Source organism: Tenrec ecaudatus, chromosome 16, assembly GCF_050624435.1.
Source record: "Tenrec ecaudatus isolate mTenEca1 chromosome 16, mTenEca1.hap1, whole genome shotgun sequence".
Lineage (NCBI taxonomy): Eukaryota > Metazoa > Chordata > Mammalia > Afrosoricida > Tenrecidae > Tenrec > Tenrec ecaudatus.
The window spans coordinates 49,086,500-49,112,141 of record NC_134545.1 but is presented as its reverse complement, the minus strand read 5'-3'; the positions used below and the strand labels follow the sequence as shown (position 1 = coordinate 49,112,141).

The following is a 25,642-nucleotide window of genomic DNA, read 5'->3' as shown; positions in this document are numbered from 1 at the left end:
CCCAGGCCCGGAGAAAAGGCTGGAGGCTGGAAGGCAGCTCTTTTTTCTGTTGGTAAGATGAGAAAACATTCATTCAGCAAATGCTTTGGAGCACCTGAGAACCAACCCATACGGTGCCTGTCCACAGCAGTGCTTGTCCAGGGACCCCAGCCCATCACCTCCCTGGCCACAGGGGGCAGAAAGGGACTCTCCTTGGCACTCTCTCTGGGCTGTCTCCTCTCCTCCTTGCACTTGCCACAGTGAGGAGAGGGCTGGGGGACTGCTCTATCCCTGGAGGCCTCCCTGTCCCAACTGCGCACCACGCCACCTTCCTCCTGCCTTTGCTGCTCCCACTGGGACCCTCCTTCCTCTCACCCCCCATCACCCGCTGGGCCTTGTGGCAGGCAGACCCCTGTCTGTTGGGCCCCCTGGGGTGGAGGAGAGGGAGAGGAGATGGAAGGTGAACCTAGGCCCTGGGGTGGAGGGGGGAACCTGCAGGCCCCTGGGGGGGCGGGGGCTGGAGGAGGCTCCGGAGCACCTGGACCTGGGAGGAGGGGGCAGGCAGTACATGGTAGGTAGAGGGACGCCACTGGAAGCCCTGCTCTTCCTGACTTGCAGTCCCCCTGCAAAGTCCTGTACGGCGTCCACGTGCCCGCCCTGCCCTCGTGTGCCTCTGCTGACTGGCTTCTCTTTCCCTCTGGTGCAGGGCCTGAACAGCATGTTCGAGGTCTACCTGGTGGGGAACAACTCCCACCACTTCATCATCTCCCCCACCTCCGTCCAGGGGAAAGCCGACATCCGCATGCGGGTGGCCATCCCGCTGGACTATGAGACTGTGGACCGCTACAACTTCGATGTAAGCCCCGCGCCCCATCTCCTTGGGCCAGTGGGCGGGTCGCCATCCCCATCCCCACCCCCACCCGTCCGTCCATCTGTCCTCCGTATGGCTGCTCAGTGCTCGGAGAAGCCCACTACCAGGGAAGAGGCAGGCGGGGGTGTGAATGTCCAGGACCTGAGTGGAGTTTCTCCAGCCCCACCACACTCCCTCCAATACCCACCTCCTGCCGGCCCGGCCCTGCAGCCGCCCCTCCCCACACTCTCAGTGGCCAGCCGGCCCTCAAGTACAGTGACGGGAAATTGAAGCGGCCTGCACCTGGGGTGGGCAGTGACTGGCCCAGGACAGGCAGGCCCTGAAGAGGACTTGGGGGGTGAAGGCCCTGGGAGCAGGCGGGGCTCACCCAGGCCCCTGCTCTCCACACCCAGCTCTTTGCCAACGAGAGTGTGCCGGACCACGTGGGCTACGCCAAGGTGAAGATCGCCCTCATCAATGAGAATGACAACCGGCCCATCTTCAGCCAGCCCCTGTACAACGTCAGCCTGCACGAGAACGTCACCGTGGGCACCTCGGTGCTGACTGTCCTAGTAAGTCCCCACCGCCCCACGGCCGCTGATCCCTCGGGGACAGGCCAGAACAGAGGATTTTGCCCAAGGCGTCTGGGCGGCCAGAGAAGGGGGTGCGGCCACGGGCAGAGCACCTAACGCACCTGGGCCTCCTCAGGGTGGGGCTACCCGGCCAGCGCACAGGCAGAAAGGAATCAGGCAGCTTGTGGAGACAGGTGAGATTCATGAGGACACTTTGGTTTTTCTACCTTGTCCCTGCGAGGGAGAGGCCCTGGAAGGCCCCTCTCATGGCTGAGGTGATGGATGCCAGCCCTGAGGGTGACCCTCCCTATCTGAGGACAGGCACCGGGCAGAATGGGTCCCTCGGGGATGCCTGGGCAGTTCCAGCTGCCCTTGACTGGGGCGTGCCCTTTTCCCAGGGCTCCTCGATCCTCCCTGTGTCCACTCGCTTCGGCCAGCACTCATGGTGGCAAGGGTCAGAAATCTGCGGGTGACTCACGCAGAAAAAGTGCGGGCGGTCCGTCTGCGGCAGGCCTGGCCGCGTCCAGGTTCTTGGGAGCAGGAAGCCAACCTGGGCCAGCTCTGGGCTCTGCTTTCCCCTCGCGGCTTCCTCCTGGCTAGCACAGCAGCCTCGTGAAAACTCAAGGACACCTCCCCCCCATGACAACCAGAGTCCCGGAGTGCTCAGAAGAGCCCGAGTCTTAGAGACCCAAGTAGATGAGCGGTTACTGTGGGCTGGAAGGGCTGGGGAGCGAGGAGTTAACTGCTGACAGGTGCAGGATTTCTGTCTGGTGTGTGAAAAAGCGTTGGAAGTAGGTGGTGGTGGTGGTCACACAATATTGCGGGTGTAATTAACGCTACTGAATTATACATTTTACAGCGGCTCAAACGCGAACCGTGCTTTCAGTAGATCACACCGAAATGAAGCACGGAGCCCCAGAGTCGCTTCCCTTTGGGCCTGCTTGTTGAGCCGCCCTGAAACCCATTGCAGTGGTGACCCTGAGATGCCAGAGAGGGTCAGGGATGGGGCCAGCCCATCCAGATTATCTGGGCTGCAAACGGGGAGCGAGCCTATCACAAAGGGGCTTCCGCTGCAAGCAGCAAGAGGAGTGGACACGAAGAGGTCAGCGCAGTCCGTGTGTCGGTGCTTGGTCAGTGCGATGGCGTCCGACTCACTGCAGCCCACTCCGTGTCCTCGGACCCCGGGGTCCCTCTCCCATGTCTTACTCATCCCCACCCTGTGCAGAGACCACGCTTGCCTACACCAGGCACCCCCCCCCCCCGCTCCAAAATGTGTTTACTTTACAGGCAGATGGCATGAAACTGTATTGAGCCCCTAGGCCCTTCCCATCTGACAGTTATTAATATTTCAAACAGATGTTGAGCTAGTCGGGCCGTCAGACGTCAACAGTCAGTCTGCTACCGCTGCTGCTGTTTCCATCACACCCCCGCCTCCCCAGGTCCCTGGCTCCACCAGCCTTCACCAAGGTGCTCCCTGCCATAAATCACCCGGCGCTCAAGGCTTCCTGGGCCCATTCCCAGCCTCCTGGGGACAGATGGACGGCAGGAGCCAGAGGGTCCTGCCTTCTGGACCCAAGGCGAGCACCTTCAGGCCCCGCCCCTTTTGAATGTCAAGGAGAAGGGCATCCAAGAAGCAGACTATGTCTCGGGGGGCGGGGAGGGGGTGCTTCACAAAGGCAGAGGATCCGCGTCCCTGAAGACTGGGGCACATGGCCAAGGGCTGAGGTGTCAGGTCCCAGATTGGTGGGGGTCAAGGATACATTCTAGGCATTCTTGCTGGGGATGGTGGTTCTCACTGTGCAGTTCCAAGTCCCCATGACCCTGGGGAGGGCCAGGGCTGAGCGGTGGCACCTACCGTGTGCCAAGGGTGGACCAAGCCCAGTCCAGTCTGGAGTGGGAATAGGGGTGCGGATGAGCGTGAGCTGAGGTCCTCAACGCTGGGGTCTGCAGGGGTTGGCCCAAGTATAGGTTCTACCCGTGCACCCCACCCCACCCCCAGACACTCCTGACCCCTCTCCCAGTGCTCCTCAGGGCCCAACAATGAGCTTCCATGGTCGGTAGGTGACTCTGGGTGTCTGCCCAGGGCTGGCCCATCTCCAGTTCCTGGGTCTCCCTGTGAAGTGCCTCCCCCGACCCCACCCCCTCTCCTTGCCCACCCTCCATTGGAAGGATGTATTGCCTAGGTACTGGAACCGCGGTTCCCAGAAGGGGCAAGGCGGGTCACGGGGCGTGCGCCGAGCCGAGTGCCCCTGTAGGACAGAGGAGTGCCCAGGCTGCCAATCTGCATGACTCCAGACTGCCTCTTGCTTCTCCCGAGGGGCAGCTCATGTGTTAGAACTTTTCAGTTAGCAACCACACACTTAAAGGCACCACCAGGGGCCTGGAGCGCAGGTGGCTGGGCCCACCCTTGGAGGGGGCAGGAACCCAAGGTCTAGCCTGGAATCCAGCACTCACTGCCTGACTCCTGGAAGAATTTACTTGGAAGGGCATCACATGCTTTCTCCCGACTCTTCATTCAATGTACTATGTGGTCACGTGAAATTGATCTCTGACCTCGGCGAGACTTCTGGAGGACTGTGTTGTCAGTGGATTTGGGGGTGTTTGTTTGTTTAACTTCTTTTTGTGATTTGGGTGGATGTTTCAGAGCAAATCCATTTTCCATACACAATTGTGTGGGTGTGATGTGAAGTAGCAGCCCCCATAAACGAATAGGTCCAAGGGATGGTTTAATTGAGGGGTAAAATTAAAGAGACATCAGACAAGATAAAGCATGAAGTGCTCACCTCCGGAACCGCCATGACTTCAGGAGCCAGATCCATGCAGAGAGAGCAAATATATTTCTACCAATATACACTTATATACACTTTAGGGGCGTGCCAGTCCCCCTCGTGACAGGTAACTGCATGCGTAACAGGAAGGGGTTGTACAATAGGCATACATGTGACAGGAAGGCATTCATGTAACAAGGTAGGCAGGCTCTAGAGTCAAGATGGCAGCCTAACCTTGGTCCTCCCTGAGTTGGCTTGACCTTGTCTTTGGGCTCTCCTTCAGGGGAACAATCCACTATCCTTATCAGAAGGGAGTGGGCCCTACTTAGGGTGGGACAGACAACTGGGTCTGATTGCTCTAGATGGCTGACAACCTTCAGTCAGATAACCTCCAAGTGTATAGTCAGTGACCACAGTGTTAGCAAGCAGCACCTTAGGTTTGGCATAGAACATGGTTGGACAACCCGGGAATAACCTTTCTGTTTCCCACAGTGTGACACTGACTGCAGTCCCACAATATAGCACTTCCTCTCTCTCTCTCTCTCTCTCTCTCTCTCTCTCTCTCTCTCTCTCTCTCTCTCTCTCTCTCTGATGTACTCTTGTCCGCCTGGACACGTGTCCCGCTGACAGCATGTGGGTGATCCTCGTAAGGAGACCATAGCTCTCTCGTGTCCCTGTTCACATCATTGGCCTGTCTACTGTTTGCCTGAAAGCTGAGCCCTGAGAGCGAGCTCAGTAAGGGCCTTCATCTTGGGAGTCTCACTGATCTCTGTCAGACCAGGAAGCCTGGTCTTTTTTAGACTTTTCAGTTTTGCTCCACATTTTCCTTCCACTCGTCCTAGGACTTTCTATTGTGTCCCCTTTCAGAGTAGCGGATAGTGGTAAGCGGCATCAGCTAGCTCTTCCAGTATCAAGATCCTGGGGGCTGAGGTTGATGTGGCCCATTGGTCCTTTGGTCGAATTGTTTATCGGCATCTTGGATTTCCTTCACTGTTCTTTGGTCCAGACGGGGAGAGCTTTGACCCCCGAGGGAGGGTGTAGAACACTCCTCAGAGACAAACTGAGTATGTCCTGGACGACGGTCCTGAGTCCCGGCCCCTCGGAAGCCCTTTCAGCGCTCACTAGATTTTCTCACGCTTCTGTGGCCGCAGACCGCTGGATACTCAGTAGTTGGTATTTGTCATGTTGTGTTTTCAAGCTTTTCAAAATGCGCTTTTAAATCATGTTCCTCATTTACTGCCATCAAGTAGATTCTGACCGGCAGTGACACTCTGGGACAGACCTGCCCCTGTGGGTTTCTGAGACTGTAACTGGTTACAGGAGTAGAAGGTCTCATCTTTATTTAATGACGAGTGAAGAAGATAGATAGAGAGAGAGAGAGAGAGAGAGAGAGAGAGAGAGAGAGAGAGAGAGAGAGAGAGAGAGTGTGTGTGTGTGTGTGTGTGTGTTTAACTTTGGAAGCTTGGCGAGCTTGACTTGTCTGATCCAAATGGTCCAATATATTATCCCACAGCGTCTTTTGGGAGAGGGCCTCTTTGTGTGTGGTATTCAGCAACATTTTTTTCAAACATCTAGAATCTGCACATGATTCCGCACTTGATCTTAGCCAAAAGGTCACGAAGCAATTGCTACGCATGATACTAGAATTATATTTGTTGCTGTGTCGTGTGCTTCCTGGTGTGCATTCGAAAAATATTTTGAATAGTCATAGGATAGAATTTTATCTAGTCATTAAATATAATCAACACAGGGGAAATACTGATGGTAAACAGAAACTCTTAGGCAAGAGTAAATGTGCACTAGAAAGGCATGTTATTGTGTAATCATTACCTAAATATGTTTTAAGAACTGCCCATCAGTGAGTAGAGGTGGCAGAAAACTATGTAGAGGAAATGGATGGTGTGTGCATGCGTGTGTGTGTGTGTGTGTGTGTGTGTGTGTGTGTGTGTAGGGGCGGATCAGCTCCTTCCAGGCAGCGTTCTACTGGGCTACATGCTACAAGATTGTGTGGATGTGCAGAGCACGGTCCGAAGGTGGTCTATTCTTTCTGCTACAACATCTCCTGTTCCCCGGCGTGTTGACAGTCTTATCATGGAGCTGGACTTGGCACTTAGGACAATCCATCTTGCAAATATCACATAGGTAGGGAAGCACTTCCTGCTGCCCTGCGCTGAGTGCCCAAGTCCTTCTGACTTGGTTTCCATCCACAAAATCACCTACACAGCTCTGACCTCTGAAAGACTCGGGACTCAAGAGAGGTGGACATTCACCTGAGCGTGCCAGAAGCTTCCTGGGGTTCCAGCATGTCACCCAGGGACACACCTGGATAGACAGACCCCGCTCCGTTCCTCTCTTTACTGTCAGCTCTGAGCCCAACTCAGGGACACAGCTTGAAGCCAGTGCGAAGCCTTCAAGGCGGCAGCCTGGTGGTTAAGACGACAAGGCTTGGGGCCAGGCGGCCTGTGTTCAAATTCCAACTAAGTCTCTCTCTAGCTCTGGGACCCTGACCACATTTCTTAATCTCCTGTGCCTCAGTTTCTTCATCAACAAAACGAGGAACATCAGCCTCTACCCATATAAACGTGCATGGCTCGCGTCAGTAGGGTGCTGCTGGTATTCGTGCTGAAATAAAGTGTTGGGGGTCTCACAAAGTGGAAATTTGAGGGGCTTCCCTGAAGTTATTCCGTTTGACCTATTTTTAATAGGTCACATTTCAAAGCATGATAACACGGGAACAGTGTGTGCATCGTTAACGAGCTTAGTAAGTGATGTTGTTGGTTCAGCTCTTCAGTGAAGTAGCTTAGCTCAGTATTCCAGTTTGTCCGTCAACTCCACTCCCTGTTTCTCATACAGGTCAGCTGGGTGCTGTTTGAAGATACATGCATCCAGCCTGTTGAGCGAGGTATCACATGTGCGCACTTAAAAAGTCATCCCCGTGAAGATGTGGCAAACTGCCGTACCAGTGCCACTAGTGCGGCGGTCACTCCTAGCGATCCAAGTACAAACAGCATTGGTTCCAACTTCGGCATCCATCCATCCTTGCTTTAGTTTTAAAAAAATTGACAATGGTATAAAAAGTGAAACGATTTTCGTAAAACAGATTCGAAACTGTCACACCTATAGAGCTCGTAAGCAACAGAAAGACAGAACCTGCTTTACGGAATAATTTTCTTCCAACGATGTAAATTATTGGATTGGAAGAAGACCAAGTGATTCTCGGGATTCCACTGGCCTTTGTGAGAATTTGTCCAAAATTTCTAGATGGTAAATCAGCAAAGCCTGCTAGCTAGAATCTATGCCTGGGCTACAAACGAAGAGTAAAAATGGTAAGAGGGAGCAGCTACTGCATCCCTCCCCCCGCCGCCTCCCCACAGGTCAGATCCCGGGTCTGTTTGTTTTCCAACAGGTCTAACTCATTTAACCCTCCACATGCTGCAGGTGGGCTTCACGGTTGCCGCCAGTCAGCCGAGTCGGGGGCATGGAGCACTCAGGTCACGGAGATTGTCTGTGGTCCTATCGAAATGGAAGGCATGATGCTAGCCTACCTCACAAACTAGAAACCCAAATTCATGAAGCGCATCAGTCACAAGGCAGGCATTGCAAGATCCCCTTCCGTCACCGCCGCCCACCACCACCCAGCCCCTCTTTCCCCAGACCACGGTCAGCTCGCTCGCCCCACCTCCTTGATCACAGGGGGGCTAACGTTCTACAGCTGCTTGCTCAGGGACTGTGAAATTCCTTCTCCCTGACCTTTTCCGGGATGTTATTAAAATGTTTCATGGGCAGTTGTGCCCAGGAAAAAAATTATGCAGAAAAGGAAAGCGTTTTAATTTGCACTGTCAACGAGGGCAGAGGCTGTTGGGAGTGCCTCCCCAGCCTCCGCCCTGGCATGGCCCTGGTCTGTGGCTTGCTACCTGCTGGGCAAAGGCCCCTGCTTAACAGGGGCTTGTCCCTGGATGGCAGCGGTGCCTCTCCCACCCAGGCCTTCAGCCCTTACAGCTTGCCAGCCTGTTACCTTCACAGCTGCTCCAACCCACGCGACCCTGCCTGGCACAGCAGAGAAGCCTCGTGGGGATGCCATGGCCGGACAGCTTGACGGAAAGAACCTGCCATAGCTTCAGCCCACACAGCACCTGGGGGTGGGTTCCCACGGGCCACATTCAGATCTGCAGCCCAGTGCTCCCCCAGAGCGAAGAATGGAGGCCAGAGCTCAAAATCAGAGCTGGGTCCCAGGGGCCCCAGCCACCTGCCTGGGTGACACAGGACAGAAGCTGCTTCCCTGCTCCGCCCCTCATGATCCACCAGAGAAAACGGACCGAACTGTGACCACAGGTCAGAGGGTGTCTGAAAGGACTCTGGGGACAGCTGCCACAGCAGCTGCTACCCACGGCCTTGAGGTGATGCTGACTCAGGTTAAACTGTCCCCAGGGGGCTCCGAGAAAGCTGGTATTTCTCCCTCGGGGCTGGCTGGTGGTTTCAAATGACTGACCCTGCAGGTGGCAGCCCAATGCATAACCATTACGAGACCACGGCTACCATTTGGTGCTGCTGCACCTAATGGCAATGACGCCGTCACCAGTACCGGACAACTAATATTACTGCCGCAGCCAGAACACCAGCGGCAGCCTTCCCTGCACACTGACTCAGTGCGTGCGTGTGTGTGTGTGTGTGCAGAGTTTATAACCTTTTAGGTAGAGGCCGACATTCCTCATTTTACTGATGAAGAAACTGAGGCACGGGGAGAATAAGAAACGTGGTCAGGGTCCCAGAGCTAGTGAGAGATGGAATTGGAATTCGAACACAGGCCGCCTGACCCCTAGCCACGTCTTCTTAATCACTAGGCATTTGCGGGGCGTTCCTTCTACTAGGAGATGAGCCAGGACAGGAGGTTTCCCTGGCTGGGCTGCAGATATCAGGAAGCTGTAGGAGCCTGCACACGGGCCCCTGCACTGGACGGAGGGCCAGGCAGGCTTCCCGGAGGAGACGTCAGCACATGGAAGAGAAGCAGGAGGAAGCGGAAGCCCATGTGCCTAGGCTGGGATGCAGTGGGGGCAGTGTGGCCATCTGTGAGGCAGGGCCCCCTCCCCTCAGCGGGGCTTGGCTGTCTGGCTCCCTCTAAATTGCCTTCCATCCCCCACCTGAAGATGCCCGTGGAAGCGCTGTGGTGGTGGTAGGGAGTGCCTGGTCAGACCCTCCACAGCCTCCTGCCCACCTCCTCCCTGTGGTCCAGGTCAGCACTGGGGACACAGCTGAGACAGGGGCTGTGCTGGGGACCTGCAGGGAGCCAGTCTGTCCTCATGTTTGGAGCACAGGTCCATGCATGTATTAGCTCTGTGTCCCCTGGGCCATGGGGGAGGGGCTGCAGAGGGGCGTCCATCCCTGGGGACGGTCTGCCCGCCCTTCTCTCCTCCCTCTAGGGCAGGTGGCGAGGAGCACGGTGGGACGGGTGGGAGACGATGAATAGGCTTTGCAGAATGCTTCACCAGACGAGAAACCAAGGCAGGACAGAGAGACACAGATGGACAGGACAGGGCTGAGTGGGAGCCCTGGGAAGGGCCCTCCACAAGACCCGGCAGATGGAATGGCCTGTGGGGTGGAGGGTAGGACTCCCAGCTCCCCTTCTCGGACCCTCATCCCAGCCCTTTTTTGGACCCAGTGCCATCTTGGGTGGGTCTAAGTTGACCTAGGAACATCTGGAGCCCTGGTTTACTGTGGGGTGGTCACTTTTTCTCTGAAGCTTGGTTTTCTTCACCATTAAATGGGACCAATCGCACCCGCATCCCTGGATCTCAGGAGAATCCGGAGCAGTGTGGGGACAGGCATGTACATAGTCAAGACCTTCCCGATGTAAGAGATGTTTTTAAAATCATTTCTCTTGAAAGGACCCAGATCCGGCTGTCCTCCACCCTTTGGCCCATGGTCAAAGCCCAAGTGTACCAAGGTGAGCCCTTTGACAAGTCGCTGACCCTCACTGGGCCTCAGTTTCCACCCCTGTAACCCGGGGAAGACACTGTCGTAAGATTCTACCTGGGATGATATCGTTGGGATTGCATGGGCAATTCATGAAGGTACACATTGCTTGGCCCTCGAAATGTCAGTGAGTCAGACCAGACCTGGCTGAGACTTCCTGGGGCCACCAGCCTGGAGCCAGGTCACCCTGGGCAGCCTTGTGATGTGGACCGGCTCCTAGGCCTCTGAGTCCCTGTTAGAGTGAGGTGCCTGGGTCTCTGAGTCCCTGGTAGAGTGAGGTGCCTGGGCCTCTGAGTCCCTGGTAGAGTGAGGTGCCTGGGTCTCTGAGACCCTGGTAGAGTAAGGTACCTGGGTCTCTGAGACCCTGGTAGAGTGAGGTGCCTGGGTCTCGGAGTCCCTGGTAGAGTGAGGTGCCTGGGTCTCTGAGACCCTGGTAGAGTAAGGTACCTGGGTCTCTGAGACCCTGGTAGAGTGAGGTGCCTGGGTCTCGGAGTCCCTGGTAGAGTGAGGTGACTAGGTCTCGGAGTCCCTGGTAGAGTGAGGTGACTAGGTCTCGGAGTCCCTGGTAGAGTAAGGTACCTGGGTCTCTGAGACCCTGGTAGAGTGAGGTGCCTGGGTCTCGGAGTCCCTGGTAGAGTGAGGTGCCTGGGTCTTATGTCCCTCTAGGGTCACTGAAGCTGTGCGTCACCTCCTCTGCCCGAGAGGACATGAGACTTGGGTTCGCTCTCGGTGGCTTGGTGTGTTTAAGCCCGAGTGTTGTCAGGAGCTCTTTCCTGGGAGGCACTGGGTGAATTAACTCACTCGGTGCCACCTGACATTCCTCCCACTCTGATGATCCCACCAGTCTCTGGAGCCCCCTGTGCCGGCCTCCCCCTCCCTGGTCGGCCCCCCCTCCCTGCGCAGGAAGGGAGGGTAGATGGAGGCGGATAGCTCATTACCCTTGCTAGACTTGTGTGGGTTCATGGATAAAATTGAGATTGTTTGGTGCATGAAAACCCCTCAGAAAAGGAGATGAAAGTAATGGTTTCCTGAGGAGGGGGAGGGGGGGGACTGATAGCAGTGATGACGGCACAACCCACTCACGGGGAGCAAACCACAGAATTGTGGGCGAACGGACACATTGCATAGTGTAAGATACAGATATAGATATACACATCATAGCAACGATAAGGGTTCAGGGTATAATAAAGGGGAGCTGATATCAAGGAGGCCAAGTAGAAGGAGAATGTTTTGAAACTGATTGTGGTCACAGGTGTACATGCTGCTTGATGGGACTGAACTATGGAAGGTTACAATATCTGTAAGCGCTCCCAATAGAATGATTTTATATAGAGAGAGTCAGAAAGCATCTTGAGGAAGAAATGGCATTGGAACCACCAGCTAAAGAATTCAAAAGAATGATACTTAGATACTTAGAAAGATGCAGGAAAACATAAGCAAAATCAAGGGAAATACAAAGCTCTAGAGGAGTGCAGTAGACGACTACAAGAGCAAACTGACAAAATAAATGAAATCAGAAACCATATAAAAACAGCAACTAGAAATTAAGAAGAGTAAGACTAAACTTTCAGAGATAAATACTACATTGAAAGGACCAGAATTGAATCAAAGGAAAAAAGAACTAGCAAGATTGAACACCAATCTCTCAATACGAATTTGCTAGAGGAGCAATCAAAAGGAAGGGGATCCTGGGGACTGTCTGGACACCATCAAGAATAACATACTGGTAATCTGAATTCCGGAACAGGAAGGCATGTGCACACACACATACACACACATATACACACACATACACACACGTACACACAGACACACATTCCTGAAGGGTCGTTGGATTTCAAAACCAAATACACAAAGCAATTAAAATCCTGAGGATTGTTCAGAAAGAAAAAAGCGACCTGAAAAGGAGAGCCAGTGAGACTAAGATGTGATTTCTATGCAGAAACCAGCAGGCAAGGAGGCAACGGGATGGCATATAAACCTCTTAAAGAAAATGAAACGCCAGTCACAATTTATATACCCAGAAAAATTGTCCTAAAGATACAACAGTAAAGTTTATAGTAAGGGAAGTTGTGAGACCTAAACCAGCCATAAAGAAATATTAAAGGGAGTCCCTTGGATAGAAAAGCAACCCCTTAGATTAGCATACATGGCAACATAAGCAAGAAACCAGCACAGATACGTCAAGAGCTCAAATAATGTAAACATGCAGGAAAACAGTAGGATGGAGCTATCACTGTGTAAACAAAGCCAACTCCAGAGCAAAAAGAAGGACTAATAGTGTGGTTATAAAACTTCTCAACTTAGAGGAAGTCAAGATCATCTTAACAAAGAACAGACTGCTTTAAACTTTGGAAGAAAATAATAAATTACAAGGTAACCTGAAAGAAAATTACTAAATCTTCCCAACAAAATAAAAAAGAGGAAAATAAAAAAGATTCAGTGAGCATTTAAAACCTCAACAATGAAAGAAATGATAAGAAGATCTATAAACAAAATTAATGCAGCACAGAAAAGTATATAGAACAGAGAAACCACCAGCACCACCCAAAAGCACATACAAATGGAGAGCCATAAATCATACTTATCAATATTTACGCTGAATGTAAATGGATGAAATGTACCAGTAATGAGAGAGACTAGCAGGATGGGGAAGAAAATCATCCATCCATCTACTCTCTACAAGAGACACACCCGAGCCACAAAGACAGCAACAGAATAAGAGTTGAAGATTGGGAATGGTGGAACGGAATAAAAAATGAAGATCAGAATATCACACGAATGGGGGTCAAAAGAGAGCAGAAGTGACTAGCTTAATTTTTTATAAATTAGACTTTAAGGCAAATTGCAGGATAAGGCACAGGAAGAATTATACAATGATGAAAGAGGCTATTGAATAATAGGATATAGTCATATATATATAAATATATATACACACACACAACCAATGAAGTAGCCTCAAAATAGATGTCAAATGCTAACAGAAGAGGGAAATAGACTATTTCAAAATAATAGCAAGAGACTAATACTCTGTTTTGAAATGAAGATCATAACAACTGGAAAGAAACTCAATAAGGAAACAGCAGAACTAAACAACAGTCAACCAACTTGACCAACAACACGATATGCCTTCTTTTCCAGTGCACGTGAAACACTCTCCAGAATAGACCATGTGAGGCCACACGCAAAGCTCAGTAAGTTTTAAAACACTGAAACACTACAAAGCATTTTCACACAGCAACAGTGTAAGATTAGAAGTTAACAATTGGAAGATCAAGGTTTCCCATGAAATGCATGCAAATTGAATAACATCATATTTAAGAATTAACTACTGAGTAAAAGAGGAAATTAAAGATGAAATTAAACAATTCCTTGAATCAAAGTAGAATGACTGCACAGGATACCAGTGCCTTTGGGACACAGTAATGCTAAGAGGGCAATTTATAGAAACTTCAACAAGACCCGAAACCAACGCCTTACCCCAATAGCTCCAACAACTATAAAAAGAGCAGCAAAGTAAATCCAAAGTGGTCAGAAGAGAAGAAATGATCATCAGAAAGAGCAGCAGTAAGTGAGACAGAAAAACCTCGAAAGCATTAACGAGAAGTTGGCTCTTTAAAAAGTGTAGCAAAACCAACAAACTACTGGCAAATCTCACAGGAAAAGGAGGAGGCAGTGCAAAAAAAAAAAAAATCCGCGTATGGATTTAAATGGATGACGTAGCCACAGAACCAGCTGAAGCAAAAAGGATGCTCACAGAATACGTGAAGAACTGTCCCCCAGCAAATTTGAAGAACTGGAAACTCTCCAGAGACCTGTTCACTTTGGTTGACTCTGCTGGTGTCTAAAACACCAGTGACATAGCTCCGAGCGTGGCAGCCACACATACCCCACCACAGCAGGGCAAACCGAGGACACGAAGCACTGCAAACACCCCTCTAATGTGCCAACCGACGAAATGAGGTCCATATTTATATACCGTTAACATCACATGCAAGAAGAATTCTGCTGAAGCTCATCCACCAACAGTGGCAGCCGTACATTGACAGGGAGCTGCCAGAGGTTCGGGCCAAACTCAGAAGCGAATGGAGAACGAGGGCTATCATTACTGATATCAGATGGGTCTTGGCTAAAAGCAGAGAATTCCCAGAAATATGTTTCTTGTTTCTATTGACTATGCAAAGACATTAGGATGATAACGAACTATGAATGGTCATGAGAAGAATGGGAATTCCAGAATGCTTCATTGTTCTCCAGTGTTAGGAGGCCGGCTGCACTGTTCTGCAAACATCACATGCATTTTGCAAGCCGCAGTACATGCTGTGCACTTTAGTTCGTGTGTCCGCTGTTTCCGTGGGCATATGACATGTGAAGATGCAGCGGATGGAATGGTTTCCTTTGAATGTGTGCCCGGTGCTACCCAGGCCCGTCGTGGAGACCATCTGCTTGCTTCTGAGAGTGTTGGTGTGACGTGATTCAATCATTGTATAAAGCTGGTGTCAGAAATTGCCAATGTGAATCATAAGGCTCAGAGGCACTAACAGGGCAGGCCCCCCTGGGGGCTTGAACAAAGCCCAGAGGACAAGCAGGTCAGCAAAGGGAAGACTGGCTATGCGTCCACCTGCAGAACTTGGGGGCTGGACTTCCTGATAGCCTGGCCGCTCAGTCTGCCCTTGGTCCATTGGCCCCTGTTCCTTCTCTCCTCTCCCCCCATACACCCTCACCACTGGCATCTTAATTGATCTCATTGTTCTCAAACCCCTTGAGACCTGAGACTCCAGCTGTGCTTAAACAGAACAAAATCTCTTCCAATTTCCCCACCGTTTAAAAGAAAATTGAATTCTTTATCTGTAGCCAGGGGAGGGGGGGAGGGAAGCTAAAAGAGAGAGAGAGCTGTGTCTCCTGTACACACACACACACACAGAGAGAGAGAGAGAGAGAGAGAGAGTGAGTCCAGGTATAGACAGTCACCCAGTCCTCACCCTGGGCTGAAACTGGAAGGCCTGTGCAGTCACCTTCACCCCATTGTGGGGGGTCTTGGCTGGACGTGTGGACCCTCTGGGCCTGCTCCTGGGTTCCGTTCCAGTCAGAAGGTGGGGGGCGTGGAGTGCGGACTGCTGATGGCAGGGAACTCTGGAGGCAGCAAAGTGGCTGGTGATGATTGACGGCTCCGGAGTCCCTCTGTCTGTCAGGCCTCAGTGCTCCTAGGCTGTGTTTATCTCTTTAATCTAAATATCAATCCGTAATGCCGAAATGGGATGAAGGGTAGACAGGTGCTAAGGAGAGAGAGGAGAGAGAGAAGGAGGTGGAGAGCTCCCCATCACCACCACCACCTTTTCAGGGGTTCCAGAAGAAGCCAAGACTGGCTTTGGGGGGCTTGGGGGCTGCAGGAGGCTCCTGGCTGAGTCAGAATTCTGGGGTGGGGTGTTCTCCTACACCCTGAAGTGAATTGTCCCTGGCCTTTTTCAAGGTCCAACAGTTTTCAGCAAATTGGTCATTCAGCTAATTGATTTTGGGGAAATTGATCTAAAGCCCTTTGCCTGTGGAACCTTTCAAGCTCTCCGCAGCACCCCCCTTCCCCTTCTACCTCCAGAATCTGCCATCCTTGGTCAGGAGAAGCTCTGCTGCTGACCTGGGGGCTGCTTGGGACGAGGGACACTTGGGACCTAACAGGTACTGTGCGCAGAGCAGCACCAAGCACGGTGGCGAGCAGGGGACAGTGCCTGGCTCCTGTCATCCCCACCCTCCCTGTTCATTTCTCCTGTGTACTGCGCATCGGAAAGGAAGGCCCAGCGAGGGGCGGTACTCACCCTGGGTCAGCCAGCTAGTGAGTGCCCACAGCACTTATGTGACTCCAAACACCCTGGGTCCACCCCCCTTTGCCCATCACCATCATGCTCCCCTCTGCCACCAGGCTGGGCTCTGCTCGTGGTTGGATCACAGGGAGGCTAGGAGAGCAGTGGGGCAGCTATGCACCCCTGCCCGGGAGTTGGGAGCAGGTCTCTCACTGGTGATCTCAGTGTGCTCATCTCTAAAATGGGGGCACTCTCTCAGGAGCCCCTCCAGTGCCCCAGGATTCCCTGGAGTTGATGCCTCTTTCAAATCACCCTTCCGTGGCATCCCTGCTGACCGACGCCAGGGTGAAGACAGGGAAACCCTTCCCCACCCCCACCCCCGCCCCCACCCCCGCCCCAGCCCCTGGCAAAGACATACAGTAGCCAGGGCTAGAGTGGGTTTTTATCAAGAACACAAACCAAATGCCTGCACAAGTCCCAGCCCCACCCCATGGCATGCCCTGGAGAGTGGGGGGGGGGGGCGGTGTGACAAGAGAGGGGTGGACCCAGAGCGGTCGCCCCAGGTATTTGTCCAGGGAGCAGTCGGGAGACAGGCTGCGGTGTGCAGAGGTTAAAAGGGAAGCTGAACTGGGTGCGTATATTCGGGGTGTTCATGCTTGCCGTACCCTCCCACAAGAGGGGGCATCGGCTCTTGTTCCTGCCACCTGATTTCTGGTGGGCTTCAAAGTCCCAGATGCCCACTGGGCTCTTTGCCATTTTCCCAACACTTCTTTGCCATGATCCATCGCAAAACTACAATAACTTTGGGACCCAGGACACATGCTCATATGTACTTGCCTGAAAAAAAACAGTACTTCCCTACTACATGTGTCATATGCCTGAATATTTTCAGTTTTCCTCCACTGGATGTTAGTTTTGAAAACGCTAAACCCCCTAAACTGACTTTATGACTCACCCTTGGGTGGTGAGTCCTGGCATTGGAAACAAACTTGCCTATCGTCTGGAAACATCCCTACCGGGATCCTTCTCTCTGCCTGACTAGCTGGTGATGGTGACGAGGACAAGGGTCGCAATTCACCCTTCTCAAGTGCCCTTTACAGTCACACGCTGATGAAGACCCCGGTTTAGCCCAATGCCCCCAGTTCTGGGCTGCGAGACTTCAGATACGTTACAGCAATAACCAACTACAGTTGCCAGTGACAGAGACACACGTCCCCCACCCGAATGTTTTTGTTGTTGTTTAAACAAGAGTTGAGTATAGTTTCTCCCCAATGTCAAAGCAGTCTAGCAGTGACTGGCCTGGGTGGGGGGGCTCCTTCAAGCGCCCTTCTCTGCATCTCTAGTGTGTAGTCCCCACCTTCATGATCCAATATGGTTGCCAGGGTGCCAGGCATTACATTTAGGTTGCAAGTTGCTGGATGGAGGAGGTGAAGACAGGCATCCCCATCTCTTTAAGGATCTGAGCCAAACCCAAACCCATTCCTGTCGGGTGGGTTCCCTCAGAGAGCAGAGTAGGACAGAGTACAAGTGCCCTGTGGGGTTTCAGACCTTCGATGCTTACAGAAGCAGACCGCCACATTTTTCTCTCGTGGAGCAGTGGTGGGTTCGAACCACCAACCTTTGAGTTAGCAGCTGAGACCCTAACCACTGGAGAACCAGCCCCTTCTTTTAAGGTGAAAGCCAAAAGAAGAAAACCCACTGCCACAAGTTGATTCAGACTCATCATGATCCTAGAGGACTCCGTAGACTTGCCCCATGGGGTTTCCAAGACTGTAAATCTGTGCAGAAGCAAATTGCCATGCCTTTCTCCCTCCAAGCAGCTGGGGAGGTCAAACCCCTAACCAATCATAACCACGGTGCCACTGGGGCTCCAAGGATTGACAGCAAAACCCACGGCCACCGAGTTGCTTCCCACTCATAGTCACCCTATAGAGTCTCCGGGGCTGTCAATCTTCACACAACAGACAGCCTCATCTTTCTCCCAAGCAGCAGCTGGTGGGTTTGAACTTTGGGCCAGTCCAAAGCTTACCCAACCTCACATGCCTTGGAAATGTCTTCTTTCATCTTACTGGCCAGAATGAACTTAGTCACAGGATCATGCTTAGCTGCAAAGCAGGCTGGGACATGTGGTATTTTAACCAGATAGCACTGTGGCCAAGAGGATTTCTATTAATTTGAGAAAGCAAGGAGCATGGATGGTAAGTCTCTGCCGGATCATCTGGGTATGCCTCCATTTCCACTCCTGGGAAGTGGTGAGATGTGGTGCTTCACAGATTTGTGGTGGGAGGAGACCGCACACATCAGGGCTTAGCATGGTGCCTAACACAGAGTAGGCAGGAAGCAAATGAAAGGCACGGATATCATGCACCCGGGGCCCTGCCAAGCACTTTGCATCGATTGTCCCATCAAATCCACATATCGACCTGGTCGGGCCGAAGTCCACATCTTCACGTTACAGGCACTGGAGAGAAGAGCTCATCCTCGGGCCGGGGGGTGGGGGAGGAGCTGGTCTGGGGCTGAGGCAGGAACCCTTACCCAGGAGCCCTATCCCTTCATCCCCAGGCAGCACCACCTCCTTGTAGAGACAAGCCCCGCCCAGCCCTGAGAGCTGGGCCAAGCCGTAGAGTGCACCGATGAGACCTGCCAACATCCAAGCTGGACACAAGGCCAGAGCTCCCTCTGTCCACCTGCAGACATGTCAGCCAGGGGACCCCAGAGAGGACAAGGGAAACCCTGCGGCTCCCATCCTAAGGAGACCACAAGCTTGGGGTCACGAACGTCAAGGTCTCGAGAGTGGGCAAGCCATTCTTTCCTGCAAGCCTCAGTTTATCCATCCGCAAAATGAAGAGGCTATTCCTGAATGCTTCCCGCTTCTAGGGACATTTTTAGAACAATGGAGCCGAGTGTATTGAATTCCTTGGGAAAGAAGCCTTTTTACCTAAGATTGGCTGTTCTCCTCTCCGTGGCAATGGGACCAGGGCGCAGATCTCTCTCTGGACTAGAAACTTGTAACCACGGGGGTACAGGGGGGGGGGACAGAGGAGTGGGGATCCAAATGTCAGGGGGTGGGGATACTTCTCAAGTGGCGTGCTTCTGATACCCCAGCCCTTCCTTACACACACACATATACATACGCACATGCACATAGGTGTGTGTGCATGCATACATACACATACACACATGTGTGTGCTTACACACATATACATACAGATACACACACACAGAACCTGCCTGTTTCTTCCCATCGAACTCTGGGCTGGAGTGGCCAGGTGAGAGGGTGTGGACCTGGGCTGATCTCAGATCACGGGTGATTTGTCGTTCCTGCTTGACTTAATTTCTTCTGTTGATGCCGGGCTATAAAATTCATTAGGGGCCCTCAGGCGGAGTGGTGGTGATGTCAGGCGGGCAACCGGGTGGGCATTTAATCTATCAGATGTGTGGCTTGCCATTTAAGGAGACAATGAGCGAATGTGGAATCAATACGGTTCGTTAGCAAAGAGCACGTGCTGGCCCGATCAACGCCCGCCAATGACAGCGGGGATGGGGCAGGCTGCTCAGCCGAGTCACCTTGGAGGGATGACAGCCCCCTCCCCCTTGCACAGGTACCTATTGGCACCTCTGGACTGGAGCAGATGCTGTGTGTTCCGGGGCGGCTGAGAGAAGGTGGAGGAGACACAGTGGAGAGACACAGAAAATGGGGGGTGTGCCCAGCCATGGTTGGACTGCACCCCAGGGGGTTGATTGCACTGTCTTCTCCCTCCTCCTTCCTCCTCCTCAGCATACAAGGTCCCATACTGAGCTGAGCCCCTGCTCCATGTATCCATCCCACAACTCTGCATGTTCTCCTCCCCATCAACTACCACATAATCCCAGCATGATAGCTGGCCTCAGATAGCTGGCCAAGTCCCTTCTGATGGTAAATGTCCCCCTCACCCCAGCCAGCCGGCTAGCCATCCTCCTCTTGAGTCCCAAGGAACTCGATGTCCATAGCCCAGGTTGATTTGCTTTGTGATCAGATAGGATTTTTTTTAAGGCAATCAAGTCTTCCTCAAACTCCAGGATGTGAAGAAATGGTCTTTATTTTCTCTTTGCTGTGTGTGGTGTGAATGCCAGACAGGGAGGGCCCTGGGGAGTCACCCGCTCCTCGGAGTGCTGGCAGGGCCACTGTCTGCCCCACTGTCCTCTCCCAGCCCCAAGAGGCACCCCTGTGTCTCAGGCTCCCACAGGCCCTCAGACAAGGAGGCACGGCAGGTGGTTGACCTGGGAGGCGACTGGAAAATTCAGGAAGGGAGCAGGGTGGTGAGGCGGGGAGGGGGCGAATGCTGAGAGGTGGACCGTGAAGCCAGTGTTAACAAGCAGAGGTGTCACCTTGAAGCTTCAGGTGCATCTGACCCAAGTCCAGGGTATTTTCAGTCACCTCGTATCCACGTGAGAGCTGGACCATGCATAGGGAGCCCGGAGAATGCATGCATTTGAATTGTGGTGTTGAGAGACTGTTAAAGATACCACGGGCTTCCGGGGGAACCACCCAGTCTTGCTTTGGACGATGTGTAGCCAGAACGCCTCTTGGAAACAAGGATGGTGAGACTGACCCTCAGACTTTGGACAGGTGGTCAGAAAGGCCCAGGCCCTGGGGAAGGACAGCCTGCGTGGTCAAGTGGACGGGCAGCGAAAAAGAGGAAGGTCCTCCATGGGATGGATTGACCCAATGGCTGCAACAGTGGGCTCAAACAGGACAATCACAAGACCAGCAGTTCGAAACCACCAGCTGGTCCGAGGGTAATTACTCCCGGTAATTAAAGAGTTTCCAACTTGGAACCTCAGGGGGCAATTCTAACCCTGTCCTGTAGGGTCGCGATGCATTACACGAGCTCGATGGCCGTGAGTTTGGGGAGAACATCTTCATCTGGAAAAGGGATTGGGGTTCTCACTGTTTGGAGGATTGGGGACCAGTTGTGTGGAGTGTCCTGGGCCCACGGAAGGTACACCTCAAAGATCTTGTTACCTCCTTCCCTGGGGAGCAGGGGGTGGTGAGCCATCATGCCCCACCTCAAGCGGTCCCCGGGCCACCTCCCTGCAGGAATGCTGAGTTGCGTGTAGGCCGCAGAGGCAGGCAGTGCCGGGCTGGGCAGCTCCGCCGCCCTGACAGCCTTTGACAGACTGTAATTGCTTTCCCAAGACTACTCTCTTAAGCACAGAGCTGCTGGCCAGAGCAATTTGCTCCCCATCAATTTTTATTTCCTAGTTTTAAAATAAAATAAAGGGAAATCAAGGAGGAGTGGGGAGCCCCGAACAACGCTGCTTCCGCAATAACAACTAACCTGGCGCCCCCTCGCCTCAAGGGTCGCCTGTCAACCGGGTCCCGCCCAGCCTCCCAGCGGGCCCCAGGGCCAGCAAAGACGTGAAGGACTCCCACTACAGCTTAGCATCCTCTCCCCCAGGCCTGGTGCCACGGCCCCTCAGCCCCTGAGCTGGCAGGGAGAGGACAGGCTGGGGGAGGCAGGTGCCACACGTCTGCTGTGAGAACCGGGGGCTGGGAGAATAATGATAGTTCCGCTTAACAGGGCAGCCTCTCCATCTTAGGCTTCTTGTTGCCTTGATTTACTTTGTCCTCCCAGCGACCCCTCGAGGCAGGTGTGATCCTTGCCCAGGTCTGCGGTGCCCTTGGCAACCCAGCGGGCCGTAGGATCCCACATCGTCTGGTCCCGCACCATCTTCACGGCGGTGTCAGCCCCTGTGCGTCCCGAGTGCTTCCTGCGCGATCTGTTGTGATCTGTAAGGTGTTGGCTGATTTTTGCAAGTGGATAGCCAGGCCTTTCCTCGTCGTCCGTTGGTTTGGCAGTTCTGCAGAAACCACGGTGGCCTTGCTGGTATGGAAACACTGGTGACATATCTTCCAGCATCCTGCAATCGGCAAGCCGTCACAGTATGACAGATTAGTGGGTGGGTGGTGGGTCCCCTGTGGGAGATGAGGCACCTGAGGGGAGGAGTGGTCACTACTGTGCTGGTTCCTTGCCCTCCTCCTCCTCCCTCTTCCTCTGCCCTTCTTCTCTCTCCTCCTTTGCCTTCCCCTCCCCCTCCCTCTCCCAGGCCCTCCCCTCATCCATCCTTTTGGGGCCCTCTCCTCTCTAGAGCAGGAGTCCTGGTGACATAGTGGATTACAAATTGGGCTGCTAACCTCAAGGCCAGCAGTTCTAAGCCACCAGCCATTTGGCAGGAGAAAGATGAGACTCTGCTCTTATAAAGCTTTCCTGCCTCGGAATCCCACAGGAGCCATTCTACTTGGTCCCAGGGGGTTGCTTGGGACATGGGGTTGCTGGGCGTCAGAACCAATTTGATGGCAGTGAGCTAGCTGAGTGAATTCCGCCTCCCAAAAGTTCATCTACTAAGGACTTAAGATTCCTGGCTTGCTTCTACTTGAATTGACTTCTGAGTTACAAATATCGTGTCCTTGCTGTGCTTTCATTCAGGGAGCCAGGGTAGCTCTGTGCATTAAGTGTTGGGCTGCTAACAACGAGGTCCATGGTTCAAACCCACCAGCTGCTCTGTGGGAGAAAGCTGAGGCTGTCTGCTTCCTGAAGCTGTATCGTCTCGGGGGCCCGAAGGAACAATTGTCCTCTGTCCCATGGAGTTGCCTTGAGCCATATGTGCTTTGGGGCCTGTGTGGGTGAGGGTGGGAGCAGCAGTGAGACTGTGCGTGCCCAAGGCCATACAGCTGGATGGTGAGGGCAGCGCCTGGACCAGAATCCAGACGTGTCTCTCCCATGTTCATGACTCAACTTTTATCCACAAATTCTTGCACCATGTACCACAGGGAGAAACACGCTTCTGACCTTCCAGGGGCAGGGAGTTCAGCAGGGACAGTGTGGAGGCCTTGGCACATGTGATCGTTGGGAACATTGGGTTAAGAGACATCCTGGGGCCTTCTCCGGCCTCAGTGCTGGGCTGTCTGCTGTGGCATGGCTGTCTTTATGTCCGTCCCAAGCTTGCAGCGGAACAGAAGCAGAGAAGACCCTTTCCCCAGCCCTGCAGATCCCACCACCAGCTGGGTCTGCTATGCTTCCCCAGGCCACTGAGCTCCCACACCCCAGCACGTGCTCCATGTCCCCAGTCCCAGCCTCCCCAGTAGCCCCTCATGCTTTAACACTCCCCCCCACACACACACACGTGCACAGAAGCTCAGAGCAGGCCCTTCCAGGTGCTTCTTTCTGATCCACAGGGTCCCCATCTTCTCTCCTACACCCTCTGCCTCTCGCTGGTGCCTTTGCCCACCCACACGCACACATCCTCGGGCTCTCACAGAAGGCATCTTCCCATCATGTTCTCTCCTCCAGAAGATGCCCAGAGCAGCAGCTTCGAGCCAAGCCTTACCCTACCCACCTGCCACCACCGTGTGCCTCCCATCCACTAGCTCCCTCTCCTGAGATAACAGCAAGGACACTGGGCACCGGAGTAGGTCCTGGCCATTGGCTTCTACCTGGTGCCCTAGAGACAAACCACTGTCCTCCGGAGAAGTGAGTCCTTCCACCGCACCCCCTGCCCCCAGCTTCCCGGAGCTCAGTTAACCTCACGTAGTTTAGAGTTGTCCGAGGGCCTTAGCGAGTAATAAATGTGGAAGGGCGTCACTGGCAAAGTGCGGGGCTCCGTGGCGCTGTTTAAAAATGCATTCTCCCATGTAAATTTCTGCTCCATCAATCCTTATGACATGTCAAACATTGCTATTGTTTCCTGAACAAATTGTACTGCGTGCCCTTCTCTGCCGATTTGTGCACGGGAGCAGAACCATGCGCCACCCCCGCCGCCCACCTCCGTTGCTGGGACCCAGGGCTGCAAGGAGGCAGCTGGGCCCGCCTTGCTTCAGAGCAGAATCCGCGTGCGGGGCGTCTGGGCACGCGTGCGTGACGGGGGTGAGGGGGGCGCTGGTGGGAGTGATTGAGTGTGTGCCTGCAGCCTGCCGGTGGCGTGGGGGTGGGGGGAACACACAGGTGACTGGGAGGGGCAGGGCCCGCTGAGACATCGGGCCTGCCTGGGACTGAGGGTGAGCGTGGGTCTGTGTGTGAAGTGTACGTGTGCATGCACATGTGTGTCTGTACCTGAGTGTGACCCTCTGTGCAGCGTGTCTGAGTGTGGAGTGTACCCCTGTGTAGTGTGTGTGTGTGTGTGTGTGTGTATGTGTGTGTGTGTGTTGGCGGGGTGGGGGGCATGTAGCAGGGTGGTGATGTTGAGCCTCTGGGCGGAGTGTTATCTCCCTGAGTCAGGCAGACCGTTTATCCGAGGGAGGGAGGGAGGGTGTGTGTGTGTGTGTGTGTGTGTGTGTGTGTGTGTACACGCAGAAGGAGAAGGAGACACAGACAGCATGGTGGGCTCGACAGGCAGGCATCACCCATTGGTAAAAACTGGGAGGGGCGGGATCAGCCTGGCCAGGGAGTGACCGGCCGGGCTGGTGTGCCGCAGACACTTGGAGGCAGTTGGTGGAGGGAGAGCCTGGTAGAAGGCCAGAGGGCATGAGGAGGGGCAGCAGGGACAGGCTTGCAGGAGACAGTGTGCCAGCAAGGGTGTCCCTTTTCTGGGCAGGAGTTGAGAAGGGTCAGCGGTGGCGGCTGTCCCTGGGCAGGAAGCTGGGTGCTCGTGGGGCTCCTGAGAGACCGCAGGGCCGGCGCCATGGAAGCAGTGGCCAACGGGGCAGACAGGAGATGTTGTCGCAATGTGGAGGGCAGGGGCTTGACTTGGTGGCAGGGGAAGGGGACTGTTTTGGGGGTGCTGTGTGAAGAGCCTGCTGGGCAGGGGGGCCAGTGTGGAGTTCAGGGTAGCTGCTGAGACACCCCACCCCACACTGCACAGATGGGGACTAAGTACAGGGGAAAGTAGAGGAGAGGCTTTCTTGAGGATCTGGGGAAGACCCTGGATGGGTGTCTGGGGACCCACACTCAGCCTCCCCTGCTGCCTCCACTGAGGGGTACTGCCCGCAGAGCTGGGAGCTCCCTCTGGGCAGAGGCTGGTGACAGGGAGCCACTGTGGCAAGGAGGTAACGAGTGCCCGTGGACAGCCCTCTGGCTCCAGCAGGGTGAGCCTAGTGGCCCTGGAAGGGGTGCCCTGACCCCACCACCATGGCCTCAACCTGCAGAAGACCCTCTAGGAGGACACTCGCTGGGCGGCATGGTGGCTTCACTGGCTGCTCTCCCTTGGGGAAGTGACTGACCTCTCTGGGTCTCAGGGATGACAAGGTGCCAGCCCCATGGGCCACTGGGAAGATGGCATGAGAGAAGCAAGGGAGCATTTGTCACCTCGGGTGGCCCAGGGGAGCATGGGGAGAGGCCCCTCGTGCCCCCTCACCCTAAAGCAGGGTTTCTCAAAGTCAGCCTTCCTTCCGGATCTGGGGGCGTGGTCATTCTCCCCACTGCAGCCTCCTCCACTCACCTTGTCTTAACCTTTAAAATCCACTCCCCCCCACCCCCGTGTATAGTTCTATTTCCCCCTTTTTTTTTCCAGCAAAAGAAAATTACACTCTGCTGGCACTGTCCATCACAGAAATAAGCACTTGCAGATTCAATTATCAAGGCCTAAATGAGGGCATTTGTTTTGCTGGTAATGCTGGTGGTGGGCAGAGTCAGAGGGGACACTATAAACCAGGCTCTCGGTAGCAGCCAGTCCGGACTGCACCCTCTCCCCAAATGTCACCGCCAGGCAGTCCCGGTCTTCCTAGGGCTG

At 53.7% G+C, this 25,642-nt stretch overlaps 1 protein-coding gene across 3 annotated transcripts in view; it reads left to right on the top strand.

The window, feature by feature from the left end:
- The window catches only part of CDH23 (cadherin related 23), a 410,239-nt gene that overhangs the window by 222,127 nt on the left and 162,470 nt on the right, over window positions 1-25,642 (top strand). For all 3 annotated transcript variants that reach the window (XM_075533399.1, XM_075533398.1, XM_075533397.1), the window contains 2 exons: window positions 686-835; window positions 1,243-1,401. In XM_075533399.1, coding sequence (XP_075389514.1) covers window positions 686-835; window positions 1,243-1,401 — 309 coding nt within the window. The remainder of the gene's footprint in view (window positions 1-685; window positions 836-1,242; window positions 1,402-25,642) is intronic.